The 24,083-nt window shown below is 37.0% G+C and overlaps 1 protein-coding gene across 2 annotated transcripts in view; it reads right to left on the bottom strand.

Annotated features, from left to right (window-relative positions):
• The window catches only part of LOC120535297 (adhesion G-protein coupled receptor G5-like), a 53,398-nt gene that overhangs the window by 18,279 nt on the left and 11,036 nt on the right, over positions 1-24,083 (bottom strand). The window contains exons 2-9 of one of the 2 annotated variants that reach the window (XM_039763045.1): positions 18,754-19,134; positions 18,618-18,656; positions 13,021-13,150; positions 11,228-11,375; positions 10,886-11,020; positions 7,207-7,317; positions 6,862-6,913; positions 4,657-4,754 (exon numbers count right to left, since the gene is read on the bottom strand). In XM_039763045.1, the coding sequence (XP_039618979.1) occupies positions 4,657-4,754; positions 6,862-6,913; positions 7,207-7,317; positions 10,886-11,020; positions 11,228-11,375; positions 13,021-13,150; positions 18,618-18,656; positions 18,754-19,134 (1,094 nt within the window). The remainder of the gene's footprint in view (positions 1-4,656; positions 4,755-6,861; positions 6,914-7,206; positions 7,318-10,885; positions 11,021-11,227; positions 11,376-13,020; positions 13,151-18,617; positions 18,657-18,753; positions 19,135-24,083) is intronic. The other variant, XM_039763046.1, reaches the window with a different exon arrangement.

Below are 24,083 nucleotides of genomic sequence, written 5' to 3'. Positions count from 1 at the left end.
TTAATCCCCTCCAGTAATGCTATAACCAGAAAGCTGATTGGAGATACGAAATAAAGCATTAACTCATATCATGGATCTCTAAGAGGACGGCACGGTGGCACCGTGGGTAGCGCTGCTACCTCGCAGTAAGGAGACCTGGGTTTGCTTCCCGGGTCCTCCCTGCATGGAGTTTCCATATTATCCCCATGTTTGCGTGGGTTTCCTCCAGGTACTCCGGTTTCCTCCCACAGTCCAAAGACATGCAGGTTTAGGTGCATTGGTGATTCTAAATTGTCCCGTGTGTGTGTGTGCGCCCTGTGGTGGGTTGGCGCCCTGCCCAGGGTTTGTTTCCTGCCTTGAGCCCAGTGTTGGCTGGGATTGGCTACAGTAGACCCCGTGACCCTGTAGTTAGGATGTAGCGGGTTGGATAATGGATGGATGGATCTCTAAGGGTTTTTACTCATTAGACCATTTACAAGTTTGCACCCCATGCTCTTTTCTTTTATTTCATTGATTTTATTGTAATCATTCCATACAAATAGATCCATTTTTACAAAAAAATAGGATTGAAAACAAATCAACACAACCCCCACCAGTGAGAAAGAGAGCATGGCCAACAAAGTAAAACTTAAAGCTTGTAAAAATACAAAAATTGATGAGTTTAATAGGTGGATAAAGATAAATGGAGATGAAAAAGAAATGCGAAGAAAATTACTTCCTCAGTGCTTTAAGAGCTTATTCTAAAATATTATTGATTAGATCCTGCCAGGTTTTGAAAAAGTTCTGCACAGGTCCTCTAACTGAGAATTAGATTTTTTCCAATTTCAAATAGTATACAACATTAGTTACCCAGTCCATCTTTACTATCTTTACTAAGCTAGCAGCCATTATTGTATTTATCCCAACCGAATTGTGTGTAGCTTGCATATTTTTTCTCCCACATTACAGAGATTTTTCATTTCTTATTTGTTCTTAGATAAGTAAGTGTGCTGTGCATTGGACTGGCACTGCTTGCAAGGTTGATTTATAACTTGTGTTGATCCCTTCATATCAAAACAGCTTCTAGTTCCTTGTTAATATGTTTTAGACTAGGGAGATTAACGACAAAATGCAGGGAGAGATACCGATTTCAATAAAAATGTAATGGACTGTTTTTGTTTATTCTTCTACTAGACAGGCATTTTTCACATTAATAGTCTCCTATTATTTTTTACTAAGGTGGAAAATTTTCCTAGAAGTAAGAGAGAGTGGAGTCAGGAAGTTGGTCATAAATCCTAATCCCTGCCTGCCACACACATTTTTGTTACAGTAAACTGAAGTTCAATTATTACCTTTTTTGTTTGTCTGGACGGAGAATAGCACGAGCATTTTGCAATTGTGGGGTCCTGTTTAATACTTTGGACCTGAGTGTGCTTTTCATAACATTATCTAATTTTACTCCACCATTGAAGTATTGTGTATTAGCACAATGCCCATTACCGGACAGAATAATTCTGCACATACCATTTATAGTGACATGCAAATTGTCATAAATTCTTATTGGTATTTATGGGGGGCTTTCTGTTGAATTTCATCACACATTTTCACTCATAGAATATGCTTAATGTCATAAAGTATGTTATGACATTGTAATTAGCTATAACCACTGAAAATGGTTTCTGTTATTTAGAGTATCACCTGACTTTGCACCACCACAAGCCTGATCTGGATGGCACTTGAGACCTTTCAGATGTAAATTCATATCTGTTTACTTCACACTGATGTAGTTTTTCAAGCTATTCATTATTGTAATTTAGGTTCAAGGGAGTCTGAAATATATCTCAGGTACACATGAAGAACCAACCTTAGTCCAAGCACAAATCCAACAAACATCACATTCATTCTCACACTCTAACAGGACTTAGTTTCAGTTATGTGGTAGTGATCTTTTACTAAAAACAAGTTATTCACTGATTCTGTTATACAGAGATTAAATTCATATTTTTGTGCTTGTATATACAGTATATGATATACCAATCCATGTAAGGAAACTACTTTTAATACATAACTAGGCAGGAAATGCTTACCTTTTAAATTGATACAAATTTGCACTAAAGATCGTTTTTCCAGGTAATTCACAGATTTGTAGGATTCTGTGGTTCCACAAAATCACTTTTTTTCTTGTTATGCAGTTGGATGTTCAAGAATGCAATATATTTTGAATATAGAATATAATCAAAGGTTATTAAACAGTGGCACCTAGTGGAGGTGGTAACCAACTCGAGCAAATAAGGCTTGCTCAGGAACAATTTTATAAGCAGCTCAAGACCCAAATACAGAAATGTTGGAAATTCTTCATTCTATTCTTTAGAGTTTCTGGTAGAAATATAGGGCACACTTGAGGTGGATCTTGGAAGTGACTAGGGAATGATAAGCAAATTTCTCACGCAAATATTAGTTTATATATTTGGACGAGTCTGGGAATGAAAGAATATTATGAGATCCAGAATTTTAAAAAATATGTCATTTTGAGTTGGCCTTTTAATGTACAGTATATAATACATAATATAGCTTTGACTAAAATTATAATATATGAAATAATAATTATATTTGAATGCATTGCCATTACATACTGCATGTTGGTGAAGTACTGTATATATGGACCAGTCAATACACACAATATGCTACTGTAAGATTTGTACTTATCAAATTAAATAACATCCATTACTCCAGCTATCGCCTACACGATGCTTGTTATGGTGGGATTGCAATGCTCATATTTTATATTGTGTCCCTAAGCATTATTTAAAAACACGTCAGAAATCTCTTCTTTTCTTTTTTTTTTCTATTTATTGTGTCTGGCTTCTCCTAACTCACTTGTATGAGAAATTTGGATATACCCTTATTTTTGTCACTCTGCAACCAAAACACATTCATTTTAGGCCATTGTTGGACCATATTTTGTGCAGGTAAGTACACTATGATAAACCCTAAACTAATAGGTGTGTTCAGCATAAATGATCAGAAGAATTTGAATTTGTACTTGATGCATCAACCAAATCCAGAGCTTCTCCTCCAATGAGATATGAGTGGTCAAAGTTAATCTTTTCACAAAACATCACAAAAGTGTGGATATAGGCATGTGTAGTGTCATGTTATACTCTTTTAATGTTGCAAATCACAAATATTTGTTTGATATTTGATTTGTTACCTGTGGTCCTAGCACTCTCCCAGGCGTTACAAATAACAAATTTCAAAAATTAGAATATGGAGTATATCTTCCAGACTATTTCAAAATCAGTGATTATGAATATAATGTAGTTTTTTAACCTTTACCAGCGATCTATTCCTCTATGGATCTCTATCAAAGGGTGAAAATCACAAATGTCTATTACAATTGAGAATATTTAGCCTTTTAGCATTTACATTGAAGCACACATTTTAATATTTCAAATATTGGATGGAACTATTCTTGTTTATTGTGAACTTATTCCTCATGAAGTAAATCATTACATTTCTTATCAACACCCTGAATAAGGGCTACTTATGCTCAGGCTTTTTCAGAAAGTTAAATTGTTACTCCTATCTAAATGAAGTTGTTAACCTACTCGAAACTTGATTTTCCAAGGTGACCATCAGTAAGCATAGTGTGATCCTGCGGTGTTCCCTTTTGCTGGTAGTTTTTGACCAGGAGGCACAATGTGTAGTGATTTTCAAAATTCTTTGACTGATACAACTTTAAACATGTGACTAAAATCCCAGGATATACCATAAAGTAATACTGAAGCCAAAGAACGTTGGTGGAAAATTGAAAGTAGGGGTACCACACAAGGTAATACCTTTAATCAATTTAGTATTTCTAAGTCAATTTTTAATAAGATTCACTTATTGTAGCTTAATTTATCCTAGCATGACCACATCTTAAAGATTTTAAAGACAAAATATTAGGTAATGAAGCAAAAATTGTAAATGTATAAGTGATACCAAGTCTTATTCCAAAACAGAGTGTATAGGTGAGGGATCAACAACATCCATTATATCCTGATGTCATTTGAGAGAATAAGGAGAAACAGGTTTCAAATCCAAGTTATACATAATCCAAAGTAGTCAGTTTGTATTGTCATACTTTAACTTTTTCCATGTAATGTAGAATTTACCAAATTAAAAATTTACCATGACAACATATAAAAGAATATGCATTTGTAAGCAGTAATACAGAAAACAAAGGCACCTGCCATCTGTTCTGTACATTTTTTACCTGACAAGATTTGTTTGGCAGAATGACCTAATATCATCAAAATTGTTCTAATATAACATTTTAAATTGAAACAACTAGATATCACCAATACTGACAAAGGAATTAAACTTTTAACTAACTCTATAACAAGGGTAACATACTGTATGCAAAAGTATGATGTGAAGAGGCAGGTGACATTGTAAAATCATCAATGGGAACTGAAGTGGAGATTACAAAGGGAACTGGATGAAAACTATATACTATTTTGTCTGTACTTAAGGAATGAAATCAAAATGTATTTGACTCAAAATAATTCAGCTGCCACATCTAATGATCCTATATATAAAATGTAAAAATGAAACTGTGGAATTCGCATATTTTACAGAGAACCTTTAGAAATATGGAAAATTGTAATTTTTGGAGTATTTAAAATGTAACTGAAATCTTTGCTCATACTATACCATCAAGACGGCAAAATAACTGAGATGGTAACAGTTACAGATAACCATAGTGTCCTCCAATTTGGTCGTACAGCCAAATGTACTCCAAATGCCAGTGCCTGCAAAGAAACATATGTGAGCAATTAGTAAGCTGCACAATTAAAAACAAAGGTGCCAAAGTGGTTCTTCAGAGTAATGACATAATGGAACCATTTTCAGTTCCCAAAAGAACCACCAAAATAAAGGTTCCAGAAAGAAATTTTATATTTATTTAGAGCCATAACATCCAATAAATAATACATGATAACAGATTTGTAAAATACATATGGTTCATGATTTTAAAAGGAATCTTGCTGCATACAATAACACAGGCAAGCCTCAGATTTTCTTGACATGTCAGAATTTTGCTGGGTCAATAAGCACATTATCAATTGTTACCTCTTATGGAATGTATTGAAGCTGAACCTTAAAAAATTCAAACTACAATGCAAGCAACTGTAGCAGCATCATGCCTGAGGGTCCAGTGTATACCATCTGATCACTGTAGGGAAAACCAAGGAATTCCAAACTGGGAGAAAATACTGATAATAAAAAAAGATCTCTTTAAAAGAGTGGGCACTTTTAAGGCCATGGACTTAATAAAAATGATCTGTTTCACTCTTGCAATGCTCAGTCAGATTAGATAGTAATTTTATATGAAAAACTGAAAAATATATTTTTAATGATTATATAATTTTTATTATTATTATTATTATTATTATTATTATTATTATTATTAAAAAAGTATCTTCAGGAAAGTTATGTACAGTGTGTTTGCTGTTCAAAAGCCATTTCTGGTGATACTAACAGATGTAAAGTTCAAACAGGAGTATGAAGGTCTTTGGGCAGCAGCTTAATTGTTATAAATACGTAATTACAGTATGCCCAAGGCTAAAATGAAAGATGTTTGTACAGTCAAAATGCCATATCTCAAAACCCATTTCAGGTTTTACCTAATTCTTAAAATAATAGCAAAGACCCCAGCTTGAAAAGTGAGGCCAAGGCAGAAAGATGCTAGGGACAACCACAAAAAACGTTATTTCCAAAATTTCCAAAGGAGATATGGGACGGGGTGTAATTCCATATGAATTCTCTTTACAGCTGATGGTTGCAGTAATATGTGTGGCAATATATCACAAAACAACATAAGAATTTTGACGAACAGGATAATGATTTATGAAATTTGTTTGGTTAGCTGATAGTTAAGTTTTCTCATCCAGATGCTTTTTAAAAGTTGTCAAGATTTCTGTTTCTGCTGCTTGACTTGCTACTGTAGTTTGTTGCAAATTTATACAGAAGTTAATATTACCAAGTGCTTCTTGATATCTAACTGTACTCAAAGCTTTCCACCAGTGTCCTTGAGGGCATGATTCACTGAATAGCTGAAAGAGTGCTGCTTAAACAGTTTTGTCAATGTCTTTGAGAATTCAAAAGACTTGATCATTGCCACATGCTTTTGTATGCTGCAAGCATTTTGCCAATGTCAATTTATGTTTATGTTAATTTAAATAACCAAAGCTGACAGCATAATAAAATTCAACAATCTAAAGATACAATTTTGAAACAAATACAATTGTACAAATGAAATAATGGAAAAAGGAAGGGCTCTAGAACTAAAAAAAACTGTAGAAAACAAACAAGCATTGAGCTGAGCTTTAAAAGCACTAACTGATCAAACAGTCCTAATAAACAGAGGTAGACTGTTCCAAAGATATGGGCGCAGCTACTGAAAAGGAACTGTGTAACTTTGATTTCAGATAAGAACAGGGAAGAGTCTAAAGTGACTTATGGGGACTGGCTTGAGGTTGCACCGGCATATATCCATTTTTTTTTCTTTTCTTCTGCATTCAGCAGGATGAAGTCTGAGCCCACCTCTGGCATGCCTTCACAGCCAAGACGAAACAATGGAAAAATATCAATAGAATCCAGTTAGTTTCAAAGGCACATTGTGTGACCAATGCACAACCTTCTTTCTTTCTTTCTTTCTTTCTTTCTTTCTTTCTTTCTTTCTTTCTTTCTTTCTTTCTAAGAAATTATTCTAAGAAATGTTACAAGGTAAACAGGGTATAATTCCAAAATTTAGAAGAGACCCCAAATATGCCAATCCAGGCAAACTACTTAACAAGAATCTAAACTGTAATTGGTAGGGCCTGAAGAGGCAGGAAGAGGCAAGAAAAATTGCATTACCATTTGAATCTGGGATCCAAAAAACACACAATGGTTTGTTTGTCAGAATTCTCTAAAAATGAAAGATTTACATTTGCGTTATTATCAAGGCTCTTATGTAATACAGATGAACATTCACCCACTTACACTGTTACATATTCCTCCATCATTAATTTCTCTGCAGATTTTAAATATGGTGGCTGTTCATCATTACATTTAAAGTGATATTTAAATTACTTGGAGAAACAAAGTTAACATATTTAAAAATTTAAATTACAAAGCAACAACTAGAAAACAGCAAAGAGCTGAGTCTAAGGAGAAGGGTTTCTAAATATACAAATGATCTGTCAAACACAGTCTACTTACCATGGATTGTGAGATGAAGAAATTTAGGACCACAGGACTGCTGAGGTTTGAAATACTTGTGTTCTGCACCGCAATATCAATTACCAGATTATGCAACAAATTGGTGACATTCTGGTTCAAAAAGAGCAAAGATTCACTATCTGACTATTTGAGCCTCTAAACAGAGTTGTCAGTCTACCAACTATTAAAATACAGTATAAAGGAAATCCTGTCATTTAAGTTGTAAAACAATTAACTTGACCATCTAGAGTAAAATAACTCCCTCATCTATTACACTCACAAAATATTTCTACATTGTGATCACTTAGTCCATTTCTTCTACAACTGACTTAAATTTTCAGGGTGTCATATTAAGAAATATAATTCATGAAAGAACAATATTAATGGATTCCATTGCTTTATTTAACAGCACCACTCAAATATATCTTTTCTGGAGTATATTGGCATTACTCAAACAATTAGGTTTATTTTATTCAATTAAATTAAAAAAAATATATTTTTAGAAAACATTGTCATCGCACATCCACTTTAATAAGAATTAACTGAAAATAAGCATCCTTACATATATGTTTCTAGTACAATTGACATGGTTTGTTTGGACACTCTTAATAATGTGCATTTATGTTTATAAAAAGCAAATTAATTTCATTGGCTTTGAAACAGCAATCATGTTAGTATGCCATGCAGCAATGTTGCCAAATTAGTTTGTTTTACATTTTCAATGGATTTAGAAGAGGATTGGACATAATGCTAATTTTTGTGGCTATTTTCCAGAATTTGTGGAGATTTTGTGTTATTTTTGGTGACAAAAATGCCTGATTAGTGTAAATTTAGTTAATTTTGCCCTCTTTTAATATGACATAACTTTAGCATTATCCAATCATTTATTTGACTTGACATAACAGTAATTTAACTGTGGAAGATTTGTTTGTTTATGATGGTGGCTTTGGCTGCATATATCCTCAATAATCTGACAAACCTACTGCAAACCTTACACTATATGAGCAGGCTTTTCTACTCCTTGTGACAACAGAATATTTCTAACAATTTAATTACCTTGGTGTGATTCATAATTTGGCTATTAGTGAATTAGTGAAAGAACCCTGCTGAATTTGGTTCACCTCCAGTTTGGTGAAATCACAAAAATGTTCTGAACATTGCAAAATGCATTGGAGTCAATGGGAAAGGATGAATTGAACTAATTTTGAGAGGATTTTAATACTTCAATGGTCTTTTAAGTGTCCCTGAGAGCTAGGCAAAAGTCAGCCGAAAATTCTGGACTGATCATTGTGGCCAAATGTGTGTTCTGTGCTGTGAGGCAGTAGTGCTAACTACTGGGCTACAGTGCCTCAAACAATAAAAGCATGGAACAAATACAACAAATGGCTACAAACTAGCAATAAGTAAATTAAAATATTATATCATTGCTCTGAGAGAGTGCCAAACTTGGGGCTTATATTAGTTGTGAAATGATGCAGCAGTGCCAAACTGGCTCATTCCATTGTTTGAAGGCTCCGGGCACAGCTTTTTTGTTTCATAGGTATCTGTGCAGATGATTCTTCTTCCATCAAGAATAAAGAAAAAACTTGTAAATTGTAAGAAATGTTTTGATTTTATTATTTCATAGCATGCTCTGTGTTTTCTGATGAGGGAAGGCGGAAGGGAGAGCTCCTTTAAGGCTTGTTTTAAAGATCAGCAAATCTGTATTCATATGCACTCAAATGATGCAATAGTTGCTTGCTTTTGGTCACTTCCAGCACTGGCAAAACTTTCCCTAATATTCTTGGGCCTGTTAGTTATCAAGTTTCTTTTGTTCGGAGAAAAATCTCCCTGGGTTTACCCACCGTGTCCCAGTGTTTGGTAGTCTGGTGTTGCTTCAATTTGCAGGATTTCATACTTTCATTCACCAGTTTCTCACCGCAAATGTCACACTCAATTTTAACTTTGTCCATTGACTCAATGAAACCAAACTCCAAATAACTGTCCAGATAAGTCCTTTTTTTCTTTCTGAGACAATCAATACTCTCTTCTCCCTGACGCTTGGCCATTTTTCAAAAAGCCCTTTAATTGTTTTACCTCGTAATTCTGTGGTTAAATTAGCTAATAGTATTATGCAAATAGTGTCCTAGTCATTGCCGATATCACAATGTTTATTTTTTTATAAAGAAATAATAAAAACTTCTACAAATTTAGTTGTTTATGTTACACAAACATTAATTTAATGCCTAGACATGTTAAATAAACAAATATTTAAATAAATACATTTTGCACACCTTAAAATGGAGAGATCCTCGTGACCCACTGTGTAGCTTTGGTGACCCCTGGTGGGGGTCAGGACCCTCAGGATGAGAATCAATGGTCTAGGGCACTTCATTTACTATTGGATGCTCGGGAATTACAAATGCATATTTTTGTTAAATTAGAAATCTTACTGAATGTGACATCTGTCCAAAATAAAGTATCAGACTGTTTGACCTATTTGCAGTTAAAATGTTAAAATAATAAACGCTTGCAAGGTCCCATCCACTCATTATCAAAGTTACTTAATCCAGGTCTGGATTGAGGAAACAGAAGCCTATCCCAGCAGTACTGGATGTAAGATAGAAACCAACCCTGAATGGGAAACCGGTCTTTCATTAAAACAGATTACCGATATAAAAATACTAAAAACCCTGGGGGAACATGCAAACTCCAGAAAGATGGTGTCTGCCAAGGACTATGTGATGCTGCACCACGTGGGGAATCTGCTGTCCTTAAAGATTCATTCAGCCTTTCCATGCTGCTGTGCTCAAATTAAGTAGCTTGATCAGTTTCCTTCAAACTGAATTTTTCTGCATTTTCTTTCATACCACTATGTAGTACACATGTTTGCCTTTACTTTGGTGTGTAATCAGAGTGCCAATGAGCAATTTCAGATCATTCATTATTTAATTGTAAATATTTTGATTTGCACTTATAGTAATTTATTTCCAGTAAATCACCTCCCATGCCGTTTATAGAATTACATCTTGGAAAGACCCTTACTCCCATCTTAACTTCTACTCATCCCCTTTATACTTTTTATACTTATACTTTTACTGTAAAACTTCAGTAACAACAATTTTTTTAATCAAATTTTCATCAATATCACATTGAAGTTTGATTCTGTGTTTGGACTTTCATTGTGATAAAGCAATGTATAACTGCCCGTGATTGAATTTTGCTTCTTTCTCTCTATTAAATAAAACAACTTTTTCGAATGCTTGGCTCTGAGCTTTGTTAATTGTCTTTGCAAAAGCTATTCTAATGGGAAACTGTTAACGTTTTAATACTAATGGCATGTGAAGATCTTCTTTGATGTCTAATGTTGAAGATGTACTACATTACCTTTCTTGGATACATTCATCTTTCTACAGTAATTTGTGTGTACTTATAGTAATTTATTTCCAGTAAATCACCTCCCATGCCGATTATAGAATTACATCTTGGAAAGACCCTTACTCCCATCTTAACTTCTACTCATCCCTCCTGTCAAGAGATGGCAATCAATCACATCTTACTAAACAGGTAGAAAACACAAACATCCTGTTGATGAATCCATATCATTTCAATTCCATGAAAATGTGTTTAACAGTTTTATAACACACTCATTCCACTACACCAAAATCATTAGTGTAATAAATTACGGATAATATTTTACCTGAAACAAAGTTGCATTCGTCATTACTAAAAATAATATTTTCAAATGATTTCTGTTAATTATATTTTTGAAGAGGTCTTCTGGGAGTGTAACACTTGTTGTTAAATTATTAATTCCATTGGTATTGAAGAAAGCCTGAAATGAGATAAAGTAATATGCCTTTAATAAATGTGATACTGCAAAGTCAAATAACAACTGAAAGCTCGAAGCATTCCTATCAATAGAAAAGTCATTCTGCAGAAAGTTCATCTTTGATACTTTCATTAAAATCCAAAATGTGCTGTGGCCCACCACCAGGACATCCATGCTTAGAGCTGGGCAGTTGCTTGGTAAAGTACTTACATTGTTTAAGTCTGTTCCAAAGGAAAGCCCAGTGAAGGTATCCACTGTAATTTCTGTCATGAAAGCGATTAGATTTGATGTTACAAAAGTGACATTATGACTGCTGATTTGTCTTTGAAACATCATGTCTTCTATGTTCTGGATCATCCTAAAGCAATCAGAAACATATAATCAACTATTTTAAAAGATTTTCTTAACAGGGCTTCCAGTAGATGTTGCACTGTAAAATTCTTTATTTTATTTTGTAGGTAAGTTATCTGCCACTCACCTGCTCAGCTCTTGAAAGGAAGAAAGTCATTTTATATTTTAGATTATTTAATATAGTACTTTAGTGAGGGTGCTTAGAAAACCAAGAAGGAGTCTCCTGCTGGGAAAATTATGTAGCCATCTGGATCTCTTTTTCTATTCAGCAGTATCTGAATTTTGTTTGTATTGTGATTTATTTTTAGAGAGAGAATTGAGAATCTGGGCAATATGGTGGTACAGAGGCTAGTACTGCTACCCTGAAGCGCCTCACACCAGTCTGATTACTTTCTGTCTATGTTTGCACATACACACTTGTGTCTGATTCTCTCTGTAATAAACTATGACTCCTTGCAAACATACATTATGCCAGTTCAGAAAACGGATGATGGCAAATTTTAGTTCTCTTAGTTCTTAATTTAAATGTAACAGCAGCATCACTACCGGAAAAGACCTAAAGTGCTATTCATGGGATGTTCATTTGCACTGCAAGTTCATGTAACCTGCAATATCAGTTGAAGCAGGTGTATCTTAACCATAATTTTAAAACTTTCCATCCTACTACGTGAATTCCATTTTTTTTAAATATGTACAATGTACAAATCCCCTCCATCCATCCATCAATTTTCTTATTCTACTGTTTCTGATGCTATCTGTTTTTAGCTTGAGCTTAGCCTAGAAACATTAGTAACAAATCAGGAACCAGATCTAAACACTTCCAATCCATCACCAGCCAAATGTAATAATTTGAAAGTAAATTATGTTTCATGTTGTGTTAGAGTTATTCGTTGCATAATACGATTTTGTTCTGTTTGGCTTTGAAATTAACACAGATATACTGTTTATACTTTTACTGTAAAACTTCAGTAACAACAATTTTTTAAATCAAATTTTCATCAATATCGCATTGAAGTTTGATTCTGTGTTTGGACTTTCATTGTGATAAAGCAATGTATAACTGCCCGTGATTGAATTTTGCTTCTTTCTCTCTATTAAATAAAACAACTTTTTCAAATGCTTGGCTCTGAACTTTGTTAATTGTCTTTGCAAAAGCTATTCTAATGGAAAACTGTTAACGTTTTAATACTAATGGCATGTCAAGATATTCTTTGATGTCTAATGTTGAAGATGTACTACATTACCTTTCTTGGATACATTCATCTTTCTACAGTAATTCGTGTGGAGGAAGACCAGATGGAGTTTACGGTTGTAGATATTCTTTGGGATATTGTAAGTGATGTTTTCTTCTGCACGATCACCACTAACTGTTTCAGCATAGTCTACTGATACGCATTTAACCAATTTGCTGTGTAACTGATCGACATTTTGTGTGTAAATTTGTTTCACTTTATCATTTCTCGGTACTAGGATTGCCTGTGTACTCATTTTTTCTGTTTATAACCCTTTGTGATGAAATTCTTCAAGCAAGCAAATAGTGGTTTATGGTTTAATTCCCAAGGTGATTTTGGATCAAATCTGGATACAAAACTGTTTAGAAAAATAAGGCAGGAGGTTTGAGAGATAAAGCAACAATCATTTTTAAGTCTTACCTGCTTGCTCCAGTCTCCTGTACATAACATGGGCATGAGGTTATGTAGTAGTTGAGAGATTCAAGATATGTCTGAAAACCTGAATTTGTTTCAGAGTCATCATCCAAGCTTTCCAAGCAGCTTACTGTTACTATAAAAGAAAGGTGTTGAGTTGTATTCCCCATGCTATGTAAATGATAAATATTGTCAGTGAGAGCAATTTCAGTGTACCACCCTACTCTGAGAAAATCAAAAGGACAGATGATAAAATAAGTTAACACCTACTAGGGAATCCATTCCTGGGAATTCGGGAATCCCACATTCCATTCCCGGGAATCCCAAGCACCCGGGATGACACACTGCACGGGTATCTCACATGTGAATGGTTTTAGAATGACCGACACTTATTTTTAATAAAACTATTGCAATATGTTGACACCAATAAAAGACTAACCTTATCTACAAGCAGTTCATGCTGTCATATAAGTACATGTATCTAGTTCAGGGGTGCCCACACTTTTTCGGCTTGCAAGCTACTTTTAAAATGACCAGGTCGAAATGATCTGCCTACATTAAAAATGACATATATATATAGCATAGTTTTACTGTCAAATAATGCAAAGAGTACGCGACACGTGCTTCGCCCTTTACATTGCGCCACAGCGTGTGGTTCGTTTATTTGACAGCATGTAGATCGGGGTAATTACATTCATGGCATTCGTAGTCTGAATCACAATCTGATTGTATGGGTGGTTACCTACTAGGTAATGCTTGTGTCGGCAAACATCCGCCACGCTGCCCTACTCAGTTGCGAGAAGCAGATCATAGAATTTTGCAAAGTTTTACTGTCAAATAATGCAAAGAGTATGCGACACGTGTTTCACCCTGATTCTGGGCTCTTCAGGCATACACACTCACTGCACGTCAGCGTCAGAGGCGAAGCCACGGCGTGTGGTTTGTTTATTTGACAGCATGTAGATTGGGGTAATTACATTCATGGCATTCATAGTCTGAATCACAATCTGATTGTATGGGTGCATGTGGGATGACCAGTGTGTTAGAAGGAAAGAGATCTCAGACTGGCTGCCCTGTATGTCAATCAAGTGGCAAATGCCATAGGGAGGATATATGACAGACTAACCTTTAAAAAAAAATTTTTTTGTATGCAACGCTATCTACCTGATCAGATACTGATACACTTGTTCTAAACAATGCCCGTGCTTGCCGTTGCTCTGAAACATCACCATTTCAGCTTTTACTGATGCATCCAGTTTCTTGTCATCATTCTGTGATGGCAAGTTTCCTGGCACAAATAATGCAGATGCAACAGACTGACTTATTGCAATTTTAAGTTGCCATTCAAAGCTGTTGTCTGACAGACGTCAATGAAGTCTGCCCTGTCCCAGCATTCGTAAGCTGCAGAGTGCAGACTCTTCCCAGTCCACTGTGCTCAGTCTTAGTTGGAGCCGGGAGACTGACAACTACTGCTGGTTGACTGAATCAATCTGCAAAACACTACACCATGGGCCAAAAAACCGTGCCACTTAATTTTTTCCAACTATAACTCTGTTATTTCTTGATCGACTTTTACACTTTTACACACTATATATGTGAGCTTGGCCGTTCCCGGTTTCCCGGGAATTACAGCAGTTTCATTCCCGGAAATGTAGGAATGAAAAATGTCCGGGAATGGATTCCCTAACACCTACCCACTCCTACATTTTCTTGCATTTGCTCTCTTAATTAGAGTCAAATTCTATCTTGGGGGCTTAGGACATAAGACAGGGACTAAGACTGTCTGGCTGACCATTCGTTAACATTTGCCTGATTCACCCAGGTCAGAATAGACAACTAACCTAGTAAGAAGGAATACATAGAGAGCAATGCTTCCATTTTGCCATCTAGTGTGAGGGAAGATTTATAAACAAATGAGAAAGCAAATCCTACTGCCCCTGTGCCTGGCTAATATATTTTATTGTCTATTTGGAGTGTTGACTGACTCACTGGCCCACCTGTCATTCTAATTCTCTTCATCTTGCTGGCTTGATATACTATCTTCCAGATAAAACTTTGGCCTCAACTCACTTCCCAACTCATATCTCAGTTAGATATCTTCCTGGATCACACAATCCTCCATAATTACTTTTAGGGTCATGGGCATCAATTCAGGGTAGAACTATCTCTGACAACATTTGAATACATTAACTCCATGAGCCCAGGCTCTTTTATACAGAGGTTAAATAAAACCTATCCGCTCCCTTTCAGCCTTCATTTGCAGCCAATGGCTGCTCCTGGTGGAACTTGACTATTTCTACCTTTCATTTTAAAACTGAGCGGAACATCCATCCATATCTCCATTATCCAGCCCACTATATACTAACTACAGGGTCACGGGGGTCTGCTGGAGCCAATCCCAGTCAACACAGGGCACAAGGCAGGAAACAAACCCCAGGCAGGGCACCAGCCCACTGTGGGGCGCATTCGCACACCCACACACCAAGCACACACTAGGGACAATTTAGGATCACCAGTGCACCTAACCTGCATGCCTGTGGACTGTGGGAGGAAACTGGAGCACCCAGAGGAAACCCACACATACACAGGGAGAACATGCAAACTCCACGCAGGGAGGACCTGGGAAGTGAACCTGGGTCTCCTAACTGCGAGGCAACAGCGCTAGCCACTGCCCCACCATGCCACCCCTGAGTGGAACAACAAAACACAATTTCCTAGACTTTGCAACTTTGTCCATATTTTATATTCTGGAATATTCAGGATAGAATTTAGGGGCTGAAAGTGAATACATACAAGCATACTATAGAACCCACTGAAACATATTTTTTGAAAAATCATAGTACACTGGAACATAGGAAATGTCATCCCATTATATAAAAAGGAAGATCAGGCTGATCCAACTACAGGCTAGCAAGCTAAACATGTATCTTGGGTAAATTGAGGGGAGAAATTATAAAGGATCATACTGAGCAGTCAACATGGATTTAGACAGGGGGATTGCATTGCATTAATATGTTGGAATTCTATGAAGAAGTAGCAAAAGCAGACAGAAGAGAGGTGTATGTCTTATTGTTTATCTGTATTTTCAGAATGTTTTTCATGACGTACTGAAAGAGGGGTTACTCAATAGACTAAAAAAAGTGGCAGGAATAAAGGGTTAAGGTGAAATCAACTTTTTCAGAATGACAGATGTGGTGTCCCTCAAGGACCAGTGCTGGCACTGCTGCTCTTTTTAATGTATATAGATATGAATACAAACAACAAGCTCATTAATTTGCAGAAGATACTAAAGTGTAGAATCAACCCAATTATGAACAAATTAACATGGATTGAGTATAGGAATGTGGATTTGTGACAGGTTGAATTTAATGTAAGAAAATTAAAGATTAAAGTATTTCACACAGAAAGTAGAAATATTAGATATGAATGTGATAGGAGATTTGAAAGTTGAATATGCATCTTCTTAGAAGGACAGAGTCATAGTAGACTCATCATTATCTACTATATATTAAGACAATGTACACAAGCCATCAAGAAAACTAGTAAGATGTCAGGCTAAATAATATGATAAGTCAATAAGTGAAATTATGCTAAGGCTACATAATGGAACAGAGAGGCCTCATCTGGAGTACTCTGCACATTTTTGATTTCCATATTACAAAAAAGGCACAGCAGAGCTAGTGAAACTCCAGAAAAGAGTTATTAGATTGATTCCAGCATTGTAAATTGAAGGGGCTGAACCCTTTCAGTACAAGTAAATGGAGATGAAGGGGTGACATAAATGAAGTTTTTAAAATTATGAAAGGAACTGGTATGTTGGTTCCCAGTTGTTACTAAAATTAAGTTCTTCAACAATGACACAGGGACACAGATGGAAACTTGTTAGGGGTTAATTTTCACACAAACCTTCAAAGTTTTTCTCCACACAGAGAACCCTAACGAGTAGCTGCACAAGTAGTTGGAACACCTGCAAAGCATTGCTGCTTGATGCACCTCCAACAGTGCCATTGGGTCAGCTACAAGTCCAGTAACCTGGAGCCACTCCTTTATTCCTAGAACACCTCCAGGATGCCCCTCAGGCACTGCTGTGTAGCTGATGCCATGTAGCCTCAGCATCCTACCTCAACAGGGTTATTGATAGCAATCCATCCTGCCTCTATGCATTCTGCCTACAAATCTGTTCACCATCAAGAGACATGAAATAAATTGTAAGGTGGTGTGGTGAAGAATGGTTTGTCAGTGACCTTTAAAAGTCACCTCAGTGTTATTTTGCAAAAATTAGGTTTATAGGTTTCATGAGTTTTGTTGGACTGAATGGCTTATTTTTGTCAGAATTGTTTTAATGTTCAAAACTAAAGCTTTCTCTCAGGTTACCTAGGCTTGATTTCCACAAAGTGCAGGAGCATCTAAGAAGATGCATGTTTGTCTCGGATGCGAATTGCTGTATGTAGTGTGTAAAACAGTTTGCTATGGTGCACGCGGTTGTGCGCCGTAACCGAAAACTCGGTTTTTAAAGACTGCTTACTTCATTGTGTTTTAACCTCAGTTGTAAAGGAATGTTTTAAGGATCCCATGGGATACCCCTCGCAAACCGTTTTACATGCTGCATATGGCGATTCATCTCCGCGAGAACCACGACTCTATGAACAGTCAACATGGCTCGGAGACTCCGAGTCGGAGTAGCACGTGGCCTCTACGACAGACGAATATAAATGACGCCGTTTTTTCTGTGTCGTCGCATCCGAGTTGGTGGGCATGGCTCTGCGAGTTGTCGTCGTATCCAATGGTCTAGGAGTTGGTGGACGTGGCTCCATCCTGCGTGCACCATAGGTGTCTTACTTGTCGGCGGTTTAGTGAATCCACTCCTCTTCTGCCGTGCTTTTCATGGGTGTCTTGCCTTAGTGAATTATATATATAGATGTTTGTGTTTTCCTTTGAATATAACTCACAACTTTTAAATTTGATATTATATTGTAAATGTGTTTGCCCTTTTAAAATCTCTTGTAATAGCATTTGCTGTTAATGTTACCATGTAAGATTAAGGCTGCTCGATTGATCAATGGCACTTTGGTTAGTAATGCTTCTTGGTTCAAACCTTAAGCCTGACTGTTGCCTGTAGGTTCTCCTTGTGGTTTGTTCCGGGTGACTCCGGGTTTATTTCCACATCCTAAAGACATGTGTGTTAGGTTATCTGAGGACTTTAAATGAATCAAGTTTCAGTGTGGTCAGAGGTAGATGGAAACAGATGGATAGGTGAATGGATTGATAGATAATTTATTGATTTTGATGCCTTTGTTCTATCCATCCACAACTGAGTTTTAATCATTTCAAAATGGACAAGACCTTTGGCTCGGTGAATTGTTCTTTAGCATCAACAATGTTGTCTGCTGTTGTTTTTTGACCAGTCTATTATATTGATCCTCATAACTCTTTATATTGTACTGTCAGTCACCCCAGTCTGAAAATTCAGATGCAGATAGATAGCTTTTACTTTGTGATGTGAAGTAATAATCCAAACTGGTCGATGTCTATGCTGCTCAGTTACACATTACATCAGTTTATTATCTGACAGAAATGAAAGATAGGAAAAGTAAACCAAAAACCTGTAATGTTACAGCTGTCTCCTCCAACACCAGAAGTTTCTGGGAATTATAAGAAATACAGATACAAAGGAGAATGTAAGTATACACAAGTAACATTATAAAACAAGTAACATTATTCCAGATATTAATAACTTACCACATATCTGTACAGTTGCAATTAGGTTAATTGACAGATACCCATAGGTGGAAAAATATATACTCTTCATATCAAACATTGTCATCTCCTGTTTGACTGTTATGTTTTCTGGGATGTAATCTGTACAGCACTCATTGTTTAACATAGCGCAGGAATCCTGACTCAGGGCGCCTCCATATTCAAAGTACAAGATCTGATTAGTTTTGCTCCAAGCCACAGATAATTCTTTTCCAGATCCATCTGATCCAGTATTGAAGACTGATGAGCAGAGGAGGCCAGCAGTGATGGTTACCTGTCCACTCTGATCAGAAACTGTCCAGTTACAAGTTCCATCTATAACTTTCTTTTGATCAGGTAAAAAGCTATTTGCCTCAGACAGCTCTGAAAAAAGTAAAAAATATGCAGTTTTACTGTGCTCATTGACATCATATCATCACTGAAAACTAGCACTTCCTGACCGCATTCGAGGCTGCACTACCAGTGAAGAAACAGGATGTGCCTCATCTAAAATCACTTTACTTGAAAATGATAGGGCAAGAAGCTTCATGTAATTTGTAAATGGCATATGTGTGACTTGCTTTACATGGTTGTTAAATTATCGCAACAAAATTAATGTACTTTCGAATATGGGAGTGATTTGATAATGTGACTAGTACACCTTGATATGATTTGTACCAACATTGTAATGATTGATCAATCAAAGTGTAAATTATTTATTTAGGTTTATTTTTTAATTAGTAAATGGCCACCAACCAATGCAGTACTCAGATTTTTGCTCTTCAGGACATGACAAAGCACCCTCAGAAAGTTCTGTCAGAATGACTATCATTGAAAGACTGATGAAGGAAACGACGATGGACTGTTCATTATTTTTTTTTCTAGCCTGTTATCATGAAATACAGCTCTAATTTTTCTCCTTTGACATTTTTCTTCTGCCTGCAGCATGTTGAGAATTTGGATATACAGAATACATGGCTCACAGACAATTAATTCAGCACAAACTCATTGTGCAATCATGTCTCCAACCAGGCAGCCTGACTGGGCTGACACTTGAACGTACAAAGTAATTTATCTTGTCTCTGCTTCTCAGCTTTAGACCTTTATACCCAAGATGGTGGAACAACTTCTCTCTAAGGGGCAAGTGGGGCAGCAAATTGGAAAATAGGCATGCCTCATAATTTAACATTTTGTTTCTCACAAGACAACTATTTAAATGTGAAATTTTTGTTTTTTTGATTTGGTTTATCTGTATTGTCCACCTTGTGTTTTGTAGGACTCTTGAGGTTTTAGAGAGAAGTTTTTTTAGATGAGAACAGGCCATTCAGCCCAACACAGCTCACTCTACTTAATTCTTCTAAAATAACATTAAGTTAAGTTTTGAAAGTCCCTAAAGTCCTACTGTCTACCACACTACTTGGTAGCTTATTCCATGTGTTTAAAACCTCTTAATGTTTGTGTGAAATTTACCCTTAACAACTTTCCAACTGTATCATCAAGTTCTTGATGAGCTCATTTTAAAATAACATTCTCAATCCACTGGACTTATCCTCTATATAATTTTAAACACTTCAGTCACGTCTCCTCTTAATCACCATTTACTGAAAATGAAAACACAGCAGCTCTTTTAATCATTCTGCATAATTCATCCCCTGTTTCCCTGGAATCAGCCTAATTTTGTGTGAATATGTGTTACCAGTAAGGCAGTGCTAAGCACTGAAACTTTCACTCCTTAAGTCATCCACCCTGAGTGAGCAGAGGCAATACATAAACTCACAAGGCTTTGATTAGAAGCTATCTTTTCTACCCCAGCTCCAAAGGACATTGCTTCAAGTATCAGGAGATATCATCTCTTAACCAGTGGAACAGTATGTTCTTTGCAGCAGCTCTCTATCAGTGCATGAATATATTTCTAAGTGAAATTTTTACTTTGCCTTAAAAAATTTCAAGTGTACTGCTCTTGAAAATGAATAATTCTAATGACAAAACAGTGCGGTCACAGAGTTATACAGTGGAACCTTGGTTTGCGAGTAACTTGGTTTACGAGTGTTTTGCAAGATGAGCTAAAATCTATACTAATAAAGGTCAGAGCCCTCACTGACTGAATGACATGACTGACTGACTCACTCACTCACTCACTGATTGACTCATCACTAATTCTCCAACTTCCCGTGTAGGTAGAAGGCTGAAATTTGGCAGGCTCATTCCTTACAGCTTACTTACAAAAGTTGGGCAGGTTTCATTTTGAAATTCTATGCATAACGGCCATAACCGGAACCTACTTATGTACATATATACCGGCCATAGCCTGCAGCTCGGTCGCCATGGGAGGCAGAGTTGCGTCCCTCATCGTCACGCCTCCCACGTAATTGTGCCTGCCCATATAAGGCCATCCGACAGCGGCAATCCAATAGAAACACTCTGCCGCTAAATATTCGCAAGTGAAGGACTGTGCTTATGCAGACGAAGATGAGATGGTCAGGGTGGTGTTTGGCACAAATTCAGCGAAATTGCGAGAGAAACTTTTAAGTGCTGGGTCTTAGCTAACATTAAATAAAGCCATGGACATCGCACGAGATAGCACAAGCACAGCTGAAAACCTTCGATGCATGTACTCCGAGCGGCTCATGTGAACTGACTGTAAACGCAGTACGCAGACAAAAAGCAACAGCTCCAAAGAGTGCTGAACAAAAAAATGCATTACACAATTGAGAAGGCAGCAAAAGAATATGAAGCGAGTGACGCATACAAGCATATTTATAAGTGCAGCTACTGCGGAAACAAAGCACACGGTGGAAAAAGTCAATGTCCAGCTAAAGGAAGACAGTGTAAAAAAAACCCGTGCATGTAGTGTGTGATGTCTCAAATAAAGAGGAAGACGAGCTGTTTATTGATGCTGTAAGAAAGGAATCGATGAATGAAACCTGTTATCTTTACAGCGGTTGACAAACACAGAATGTAACTTGAACACAACACATCCTCTAAATACGAACCTGATTGAAAGAAATAGTGATAATCAAATCCTTGATGACAGCAACTCTCATAACAGTCACAAAACAATTACATTGACAATCATGTTGCGTTATTTTTAAAAGGTTCCCTTTACTTTTTCATAACTTCTTTAACACACTACTTCTCCGCTGCGATTATTAGGAACACCATACTAATACGGTGTTTGACCCCCTTTCGCCTTCAGAACTGCCTTAATTCTACGTGGCATTGATTCAACAAGGTGCTGAAAGCATTCTTTAGAAATGTTGGCCCATATTGATAGGATAGCATCTTGCAGTTGATGGAGATTTGTGGGATGCACATCCAGGGCATGAAGCTCCCATTCCACCACATCCCAAAGATGCTCTATTGGGTTGAGATCTGGTGACTGTGGGGGCCATTTTAGTACAGTGAACTCATTGTCATGTTCGAGCTTTGTGACATGGTGCATTATCCTGCTGGAAGTAGCCATCAGAGGATGGGTACATGGTGGTCATGAAGGGATGGACATGGTCAGAAACAATGCTCAGGTAGCCTGTGGCATTTAAACGATGCCCAATTGGCACTAAGGGGCCTAACGTGTGCCAAGAAAACATCCCCCACACCATTACACCACCACTACCAGCCTGCACAGTGGTAACAAGGCATGATGGATCCATGTTCTCATTCTGTTTATGCCAAATTCTGACTCTACCATTTGAATGTCTCAACAGAAATCGAGACTCATCAGACCAGGCAACATTTTTCCAGTCTTAAACTGTCCAATTTTGGTGAGCTCGTGCAAATTGTAGCCTCTTTTTTCTATTTGTAGTGGAGATGAGTGGTACCCGGTGGGGTCTTCTACTGTTGTAGCCCATCCGCCTCAAGGTTGTGCATGTTGTGGCTTCACAAATGCTTTGCTGCATACCTTGGTTGTAACGAGTGGTTATTTCAGTCAAAGTTGTTCTTCTATCAGCTTGAATCAGTCGGCCCATTCTCCTCTGACCTCTAGCATCAACAAGGCATTTTCGCCCACAGAACTGCCGCATACTGGATGTTTTTCCCTTTTCACACCATTCTTTGTAAACCCTAGAAATGGTTGTGCGTGAAAATCCCAAAAAATGAGCAGATTGTGAAATACTCAGACCGGCCCGTCTGGCACCAACAACCATGCCACGCTCAAAATTGCTTAAATCACCTTTCTTTCCCATTCTGACATTCAGTTTGGAGTTCAGGAGATTGCCTTGACCAGGACCACGCCCCTAAATTAATTGAAGCAACTGCCATGTGATTGGTTGATTAGATAATTGCATCAAGGAGAAATTGAACAGATGTTCCTAATAATCCTTTAGGTGAGTATATATATATATATATATATATATATATATATATATATACCCCAATCTACATACTGTCAAACAAACGAACCGTGGCACAATGCAAGAGGCTTCTCCTCTAGCGCTGACGTCTGAGGTTCGATTCTCAAGAGGGGGTGCAGTGAGTGTGTATGCCTGATGAGCCCAGAATTAGGGCGAAAACACATGTTGTGTACTCTTTTTATTATTTGAGAGTAAAACTATTTATATATATATATATATATATACACACATACACACATATATATATATACACACACACATACATATATATGTGTGTATATGTATCAGTGGTGGGCTGTCAGGGCCTACAAGGCCTTCTCTGCTGGCCTAAAAAAATATATGAATCACAAACTGATGATAATTATATTTTGTCCATGAATACTTATTAAATAATTCCAATTAGTCTATCCTCTTCCTTTCATAGCTTTTCCGATGGTGGTGCTGCTTCCAGACATGTATTTTTGTATTAAAGCATTTAACCAATCACATTTCAGCCATCATTTGTTGCCAGGCAGAGTCAAAGTCAAAGAGGCCTTCACAATCCTTTCTGCAGGCCCTCTAACACAAAATAAATGTCAATTAAACTGTTGCTTCAACCAATCAGATTTTGAGTTGGTGTCAGTAGGGCCCTCTAGCAGGCACACGGCAACGTCACCGTATTCAGACCCCATTGATTGGATAGAAGCTGATATGAGGAACTCTATGAGGCCACTGAACGCACAGCAGGCGCTCAAAGCGCACGAAGAGATCAAGTGCAAGATCTTCGCGCGCACTACCGCCAACTCCATGGCAGTATTCTGGACAATATTATTTGCCAGACACAGACCAGATTTCAATACCACGAAAAACTGATGTTTGTCATGCTCCTTGACCCCCAGAAGTTTCGGGAATACAAGAAAAATTTCTCGCATGCAGCCTTCTCCAGTTTAACACAAGAGCCACGGAGCACTTTTTGATCTGTCTCGGCTAAAAACAGAACTGACT

The sequence above is a fragment of the Polypterus senegalus genome, chromosome 9, assembly GCF_016835505.1.
Source record: "Polypterus senegalus isolate Bchr_013 chromosome 9, ASM1683550v1, whole genome shotgun sequence".
NCBI classification, from domain to species: domain Eukaryota; kingdom Metazoa; phylum Chordata; class Cladistia; order Polypteriformes; family Polypteridae; genus Polypterus; species Polypterus senegalus.
The sequence above is the reverse complement of the archived record's forward strand: the minus strand, read 5'-3'. Positions and strand labels throughout refer to the sequence as shown.